Source organism: Talpa europaea, assembly GCF_964194135.1.
Source record: "Talpa europaea genome assembly, chromosome: 7".
NCBI lineage: Eukaryota > Metazoa > Chordata > Mammalia > Eulipotyphla > Talpidae > Talpa > Talpa europaea.
Window position 1 is genome coordinate 118,018,147 of NC_140074.1, and position 9,046 is coordinate 118,027,192.

Below are 9,046 nucleotides of genomic sequence, written 5' to 3' on the forward strand. Positions count from 1 at the left end.
CGCCAAAGCAAGCAGTCTACGAGCAGTCTGCTCTTCTGTATTTCTCCTTGCAAACAGGATCCCCTCTTCACAGACCTTCTCCCCACCCCCTCCCATACTTCCTCAGCCTTCCCCATTCTTGGGGGGCTGGATAAGATGGATACCCCTGAAGCACAGGAATGGAAGTCACTCTCCCGCTCCCCTCCCTCCTCCCCACGACACAGCTGGAGGGGGGAGGGGAGGTCAGCAGGGTTCATAAAGGCCAGATGTTGAGGAGAAAGAGAGCAGTGCCCACCCCACGCCCACCCACCCCACCCCCACCATTCCCAGAGAAAGAAAAATTAAGAGCCGGCTTTTAAAACAAACAAAACTTTTTAGTCCAAAACAGTTTTTCTCAAGAATCTGCTCTATGCAAACAATAACAACTTTTTACAAAGCATTTTCACAGAAAAGGAGACAAGTCCTTCCCCAGTATCGTATGTGGGAATTGTTCCTCCCTTGCCCCATTTTGGGGGGAAAGGGTGCTATTCACTAGTATGGGCTGAAGGGTCCGTGACTTCCTCAGCTGTTGGGCAGATCCGAAACCCCAGGGTCCCCTCACACTCAGATTTTGGATCTCCCTAAGAGCGACCGTGCCCTGACCTCACCTGGGTGTTGGGGAAAGCAGTGCTGCCTCCCTGTGACTGGAGGGGATTGGAGGGCGTGGTCCAGGCCTCCCCTCCCCCCCAAAAAACAGAACCTCTGACCTCAAAACTAATCCCCTGGCCCTGCCCCCTTCGGATCCATCAGGTCCCTGACAACTCCCAAAGTGCCTCAAATTGGGGGTGGGAGGGGGGGAGCTGAAGGCACCTCAGCCCAGTTCCCATCCAAATCCAGACTTTCTCCTTTCAAATCCCACAGGCCCCTTGTGTGTAGGCCAAGAGCCCTTCATTTCCCCTCCACAAAAAGCAGCTTGTCCTGTCACTACTCTTTAAAGGGGCTTCTTTTGGGTGTCAAAAGAATGGACCCAGGCCTGCTCCCTGCCTCTACCCCCTCCCATCCATAGATCGTGGAGGACCACGAACGGCAACTCTTTGGGTCTGATTTTACTGATTTCGCCCACCTTACACTTCCATGACTTTCCCCGGGACAATCTCTGGCCCCTTCTCCAGGCAAAGTCTGCACTTTTGGAAGGGAAGAGATCCCGCAACCCTGGCCCTCCTGATGAGAGGCGTAGTGGCTGGTTTATCACAAGAAAAATCCTCTTTTACCCACCAGACCTTACAAGTTGAAAGCAACAGGGAACACCAAAGAGAGAAACTCCAAAACTGGACAAAAGGGAAAGGCTGGTGGGTGAGGCTGAAGATCTCACCAATTAGAGGTCACCTGACTTGGGGGCCCTAGGGAAAAAAGCAGGAAGGGGTGATCTTCCCCTTGCCCAAGCTGCCCACAGCCCCAGGGAGACTCCGATGGTGCCAGGAGCGCTGGGGGAAGGCCTGAGGGGAGTAAAGGGTTAAAGGCCTGGATGGTGGGGGTGGGGGGGTGGATGCCCCCAGGGAGCTGCCAATCACCTCCCCACCCCCACCGCAGCCCCCACATCCCCAGGCTTGCCCACAGAAACAACCGGTTTGTCCATCACCAAGGTCTCTCTCCCTCTTTTTTTTTTTTCTTTCTTTCTGTCTTTGAGCCGTAGCCTCCTTTGCTCCCCCTGGGGTGAAGGCCCTGCCCCCATAGATCCGAGATGGAAGAGCGGAGGGGTTGCCATCTATGTCATTAAGCCTTTTTCCGTTAAGTCTTCTCCTGACTCCAGCCCTGGGCTCATCTCCAAAGGATAAGGGGGAGAGGGTGTCACCCCAACTAGTTAGGTGCTTGAAGATCACTGTCATTTGAGCACCTTCTGATCACAGCCCATAAAACGTAAAGGGGACAGGCAGATGGAAGAAACGAGGCTCAATCCTGCCCGCAGTTTGGCTGTGGCTCCAGCTTGTTCCCCTGGGCAGAAGAGGTCTCGGGCTCAGGGTTCCTCCAAGTTGATCCCCCAGAATTTGAGGCCGGGGGGCTCAGGAACAGCGGGACCGCCGATCTGCCACCTCCACAGCGGGTGAGCAGGCGGAGGCTTAACATCTCCCTGGAGGCGAAGCGAGGATGCCGGCCCCAGGTCTCCGTCCTCCCCCACCACCAAGGCCGGGGGGCAGGGGAAGCAGTCGAGGAGGCTGAAGGTGCTCGCGGTGGGGAGCGTGGGTGCCGGGCGGCGGGGCTGCGCTCGGCGACGCGGGGATGTCGGCCGCCGGCGCTTCTTGGCGGCTCCCCGAGCAGGCCCTTTCGCTGGCGGCCGCTCGGACCCCCGGCGCAGACTGGGGGTGTCGAGGGCAAAGCCCTTCGCGTAACACCAAAGTTTCGACCGGCGGATCAGACGGTCGAAATGCTCCTGGCGGAGCTCGCCGGGGGCTGCCGGGGCTCCGCTGGCCGTCGAGGCGCTGCCGGCGGGTGCCTCGGGGGCGGCCTCCGGGGGGCTTCCATCGGCTGCGAGCGTCGGGCCCGGCAGGGCTGGCTCCGGCGCGGCCGCGGGCCCCGCGGGCTCGGCGCTGAGGTCCGCAGGTGGCGGCGGAGGCCGAGAACCGGGCTCTCCGCGCGGGCTGGCGGCGGGGCCGGCCCGGGCGTCCAGAGCCGGGGCTGGCCGAGGCGGAGCCGAGGCGGAGTTGGTCGGAGATTCCCGAGGGCGCCGGGGCGCCAGGCAGCGGCCGGGAGGTGCGCCGGAGCGGGCGCCGAAGTGCGGGAAGCCGCCTCCGCCCTCTTCCTCCTGGTCGCGGCCCCGGCACACGGCGGCGTCCGCATCCTGGCCGGCCGCGGCGTCCGGGCCGCTGGACCGCCCGGCCTGTCCCGCGAGGTGCTTCAGGCCATCCGCGGCCCAGGCGCCGGTGCACAGGGAGGCGCGGGGGCCGAGCAGCAGCGGGGCCCGCGACGCCGGCTCCCCGGGCCCCAGGCCGAGGGCGGACGCCCGGGGCTTGGCAAGGGCGCAGAAGGCGAGGGCGCGCAGGCACAGCGGAGAGAACTCCTGGGTCCCCCGACGCGGCTTCCGGGGTGCGGGGGCGCAGGGCGACCCTCGCGGGGACGCCGGCACTGCGAGGCGGGGTGCGGGGCACAGGGTCTCCATGGAGCCGCCCGCGGGGGTGCCCGCTGCGGGGGCCCGGGTCCCAGCGGCGGGATGCCTCGGCTGCCCGAAGAGCCCACGGGCGAGGGGAACATCGCCCCCCCTCGACGGGGAGGTCTCCGCTCACGGGCGCCCCCGGCCCGCGACCCGGCCCGCGGCGCTCGGGCCCCTCTCGATCTCGGCGCGCGGCCCTCCCGGCGGCCGGACTCCTGGGTCCCCGCGAGTCCCGGCGCGGCCGGCCGCCCTTCCTGCCGCCGCTCCCCGCGCTGCCCCCGCGAGCGCCCCTCTCGGGGGGCCCCGAGCGCAGAGGCTGGGGAAACAAAGCGGCCGTCGGCCGCGGGAGGCGGGAAGGACCCCGGCCCCGGCACCCGGTGCCGGGCCCAGGCGGCGGGGAGGGCGCCTTCCGCCCGCTCGGCTTCTTTCTTCCCCGCTGGCTCCGGAGACCGCGTTATAGAGAACTGCCCCCTGGCTGCCCCAATACCAGCGCCGGGGCCGCGAGCCCGCCGCCGATTGGCCAGCGCTGCCCGTGACGCGCGCCGGGCTCCGCCCCCGCGGCCCCGCCCCCGGCCCCATTCCGCGCACAGACCCACACACGTGGACCCGGCGCGGCGCGGCGCGGCGGCGGGGGGAGGGCGGGCGGCGCGGGGGGGCGGGCGCGGCGGGCGGGAGCGGGCGCGGGTGGCAGCGCCGCGGGCGAGGAGCGCCGCTCCACGTGGCCCCGCCGGCCCCGGGCCCAGCCGTCACAAAGCGACCCGGCTTTGCCCTTCGCAGTCCCGGTTTTCGTGTCTGTAAAATGGGAACCTTCAGATCCCCGCCCGCGGGGCTCCGAGCAAGGGGACGCACCGCCGTGGGCGGCTCTCAAGACAGTGTCGGGGAGAAGATGGGATGAAGCGATGGCTGTTGACACGCTTGGCGCAGCGGGGACCCAGGCCGGCGGAGCAGGCGCCCCGCCGCCCCTTTCGTCCCCTCCTGCGTTGGTCGAGTGAGGAGTTAGGGATTCAGGGTGTCCAGGACGAACAAAGGAAAAAATGCATGACGAGCGGCGTAGTATTAGTACGCCCGGGGAGGTCGATAAATAGGCTTTCTCGAGACCCGGTTCCTTTTCTCTGATGCGATTTCTAAAGGGCCTCCTGCCCACGTTCTCAGGTGCTGACTCTACAGCCCCCCCTCTCCAAACCCCAAGATTCTGCCCTCAGGTTTGAGTTGCCAAAATGGGCTGAGGAGCGGCCAAACCGACGCTCACTCTTATCTCCTCCACAGAGAGTGAAGCAAAGAAGTGAATTCCCAATAAAAAATCCTGATAATAGAGAACACACAGTTCTACCCCTTCCCTTCTTTAATTTCTGCAGTTACAGTTATAGGAAAGTCTGTGAATATACTTGTTCTCCACTGTCTCTCCATTAGCCTGAAAATGAGCTGGTGAGGATTTGTCTTACTCATTACTGCATCCCCACTGCCTAGAACAGTGCCCAGGCTTAATAGGTGCTCAGTAAATAGTGGTAAGTGAATGAAGGAATCCCTGGACTATTTCTCTCTTGATAAAGATCGGATTGTTGGAATATGGCTGCTTCCCATCCCCAGAAATACAAAGAGAGAGTAGCTTGCATACTGCCAGTGACAGGGGAAGCATTGTTTTCCAACTTGTCCTCAAATAACATTTGGGAGGAAAGGCTTAAGGAAGGTCTGCTTCTCCACCTCCCTTTTGCAGAGGCCAGAGTTGAAGGCCTGGGGATGGGGCTAGGTTTTGAGGGATGAGTGTGTGTGTGGTGTTCTGTTGCTCAAAACATTTACCCCCTGCAGAATTATCTGCAGAAGATTCAGGGCTATAGTCATGAGGGGAAATGCTAGGGTCTTGTGAGGTCTAGAGTCCAGATTTCCAGGGTGCCCCAAAGTCTGTACACAAATACACACTTGGGAAGAAGTTTCTAGAAGGATAACTATCTTCCTCTCTTTGTCTTCTAGGGGACAGTACTAGAAACTCTTACCCTGAGACAGCAGTGCCAGATTTCTTCTGCTTGGGGCATAGGGGGGCATCTGCTTCAATCGACTATCCCCCTAACCGCTTTGCTATGGAGAGCTTAGAAAGGGGGACTTAGACCCCACATGTAGGAGCCTGGACTGGGGAACTCCTTTTATGCCTGAATCTCTACCACATTTGCTTTCCTGTGCACAGCACAATGTTGACAAAGGAGAGAACATCGAGAAATTTTCCAGCATGAATAAATGAATCTTACATAATAGTGCAGATCAATGGTTTCCTCTTCCCATCCCAAAAGCCACCAGTCCCCCAAATCTGAATTTAAGGGCTTTATTAGAGTCATTACTATTGAGAATCCTTCTCTGGAGAAGGAATTCCCTTACTTCCATCCTCTCTTCTTCCCCTTCCTTGAATCAAGCACCTGGGAATATAGCCAGGATGGGAAATTCTTTCTTGGGCTCAGAAGCACCTTACAATCAGTAAGTGTTAATATGAGTAATACTCCAGCTGAAAGTATCTGAAGTCATCGATCCTCGTTTTTTCAGAAGACTTGGGCTGGGGGAGCAGACTGTGCACCCTCATATACACTATAAGTCTCAGTGTCCCTGTGCGTAAAAAGGGGCCAGTTGCTTTCTCACAACAAGAGGGTGGAACTGTAAGGTGAGTAGTTGGCCCATCTGTTGCAATATCCGTTGCCTGCAGCAGAGGGCACTGCACTCTGTCCTCAGCCTACCTCTCCTCCCAAAGGAGGAAAAAAAAGGCTGGAGGCTGGGTCCAACTGACACTCCAATGGGTGTCAGTTGGGAATGACCCCCAAGGATCTGGGAGTGAGCCCTTCCCCTTCTTTGGTCCATCCAGGTCTCACCCAAAGGCCTGTGATCACTGATCTGGGAGCAGAGCACCTGCCTGGTTGCCCTTCCCCAGAGGATGGCGCAGCAGAAACTGTGTCCTGCCTCATAGTATTCATTTCTATAGCATGGACGGTTTTGAGGTCTGTTCTAAGAACTTTGCTATTTAATTCCTATAAAAATTCAATGAGATAGATGCATTTAATTTAAAATTTTTTACATTCCATACATGACCCATTTAAAGTGTCCAACTGAATGATTTTTTAGTAAACTTGCAGTTATGTAACTATCACCACAATCCATTTTTGGACATTTCCTAAGAGATTCCCCATTTGTAGCAACTCCCCATTCCCACCTCTAGCCCTAGGTCACACATCTACTTTGTCTCTATAGATCTGCCTTTGCTGGACATTTCAGTGAATGAAACCATATATTAATTGTATGTGGTCTTTCGAATTTGACTTGTTTGACAAAAGCATAAATTTTCTAGATGTATCCATGTTATAGCAAGATTAGTATCCTGCTCTTTTTTATTGCTGAATAGTATCCCATGGTATGGATATATCACATTTTGTTTCACTCATCACACGGGTTGTTTCCACCTTTCATTATGTTATTATGAATAATTTATGTTATTAAGTTATATATCACATATATAATTATAATATTAAGTCATTATTAATACTGTTAAGAAGGGAACAATGGTTTACAAATCTTTGTGTGGATATGTTTTCATTTCTCCGAGTAAATAGTTAAGAATGAAATCTCCAGGGCTTATGGTAAATTTTTATTTAGCTTTTTAAGAATGGCCAAATTGTTTTCCAAACTAAGCCATTTTACCTTGCCTCCTATCCAGGCTTTAAATGAGAAAAGTGAGAGAAAGAAGCTTTAAGTGACTTTCCCAAAATCACACTGCTAGAAAGTGTGAGAGCTAGGTCTCAAACCTGGGCAGCTGTGCCCCACATCCAGGTTAAAGACAGTGAGTTCACCCCATGATGATGAATCAAAAAGGGAAGCCATTTCCCCTCCCACCACACGATGGCCTCCACCATGGTTGCAGGTCTTGCTCCTAGAATTCCAAGTCAGACTCTTGTTCCACCCATCAGGGTGTATTTTTGCCAAGAGCTATACTTTATCCCTCTAAAAATTTGCACCCTCGATTCATAGCTTAAGTTTTTGGACTTAAATGATTCTGTTCATATTCCAAACTCATTATTTTACCAGCTATGTGATTTGAGGGTAGTCACTTAACCTCCGCTTTAGATTCCTCATCTGTAAAATAGAAGTAGCATTTTCCTTCACGGAATTAAAACAATGCTTTATTATGGAAAATTGCAAAACTGTACAATAGGAAACAGGGGATATAAGCTTCAATGTCCCAATATCACACCTATATACAGCCTTAACAGCATCAACTCAAAGTTAATCTTGTTTCATCCTTCCCATCATCGACACCCCTCCATCCAATTTAATAAATCCATTTTATTGAAGTCTGATTTGCATACAATAAAATGTACATTTAAGTGCACAGTTCATGTAGTTTTCACAAATGAATACACCCATGTAAACACCACAATTAAGATATAAAACATACCCTATATTACCTCACGCACACTCCAGACATATAATTTTGTTCCTAAATATTTTAATACATATTTCTACAAGATAATGACCCTTTAAAAAGTAAGCACACTACCAACGTTATTATCAAACCTAAAATGATTTAACAACCATCTTTTAACATGTTCAAGTAGTCAATCAGTATTCAACTCTCTAATTATCTTGTGGTTGTTTTTCTGTATAATTTGTTCCATTTATTTGAATTAGGATCCAAAGAAGGATTTCAAGAAGTCCATATGTCTCTCTTTTTAATCTATAAATTCCTCTCTTCTCTCTTTTATTTTCTCCCTGCAAATTCTTCATTGACAATACCTGACTGTTATTAGATTTCCCACAGCCTAGAAATTACTGATTACATCCCCATGGTGTCATTGAATGAAGCAACAATTTCCAACAATATTTATTTATTTTAAGATAACCTTTCCTTTTTTTAAGATTCATTTATTTATTTATGCATAGAAGAACTGGGGTGTAGGCCAGAGGTGCAGGGAGTGAGAGGATTCATCAGAGACAGAGTGAGGAGCAGGACATGAGGATCTACTGAAATACACTGCTGAAGGGAGCAGCTGGTGAGACAGGAGAGGTCTGCTGCGCCATGTGGGTTAACTCCTTGGGCCGGGATCGAACTCAGGCAGCAGCAGTGACAGTGCTAAGACTCAACTAGACCACCAGGGAAGCTCTCCAACAATATTTATTAACCATCTACTATGTATAGGATTGCCAAATTTATCACAAAAAATATAAAACATACTTATAGTAAAAAATTATTTCTTTTTTCTTATTCAAATATAACTGTACATGCTGTGTTTCTTCCTGCAACCCTATCCACGTGCTTATCCAGTGTTAGAGGCACAGGGATGAGCACACAGACAATGCCCTACTGTTAATAAACTAGGGGAGCTACGTAATGTACAAGAAGACAGCATTCCTCCTGGGGGTGCTGGGAGATTTAACGAAAAACCTGGATATTTAGCGCCCAGACCACAGAAGCCCTTAATGAACGGGAGTGCTCCTGGCATTGGGTTGGCCTTCCCCCTCCTCCTGTTTCTTCCCTTTTCCCATTCCTGTTCTACAGCCCCCCCACAATGACTACATTCCTTCCATGTATCTACAGTTAGTCCATCCATCCAGTCCCCCTACTATCACTGAGCAGCCCCCTTGAATCAGGCCCCAGAGAAGGACCTGGGGATTCACAGACAATGGGGACAGCCTGGTGGGGGATCTGGACATCACAGGCTGTTCTTGGAAGCAATGGTGGCCCTTGGAACAGTAGAGGGAGGAGGTAAAGGTGGCTGAGGAAGTCTTTTCAGAGAAGGTAACCCTGCACTTAGACTCCAAAGGCAGAAAGAGTACACAGAGGAGATCCCAACTGAGGAAACTGTGGCCAAGAAACAGAGGCAAGTAAGAGCCTGTCCCGTGCATCACCAACTACCAGCCCTCCCTGTCTTTCCCTCCTATTGAGGCAGGCAGCGTCCTGGCCTTGGTCCTCCT

At 53.4% G+C, this 9,046-nt stretch overlaps 1 protein-coding gene across 1 annotated transcript; it reads right to left on the bottom strand.

The window, feature by feature from the left end:
- Window positions 1–1,972: 1,972 nt before the first annotated feature.
- EPOP (elongin BC and polycomb repressive complex 2 associated protein) lies at window positions 1,973–3,127 on the bottom strand (the record flags this gene model as incomplete). Its single annotated transcript, XM_084236883.1, has 1 exon — window positions 1,973–3,127. Exon 1 carries the CDS (start codon window positions 3,110–3,112, stop codon window positions 1,973–1,975), a length of 1,140 nt encoding a protein of 379 aa, XP_084093009.1. The 5' UTR covers window positions 3,113–3,127.
- Between the last annotated feature and the right edge of the window lie 5,919 nt (window positions 3,128–9,046).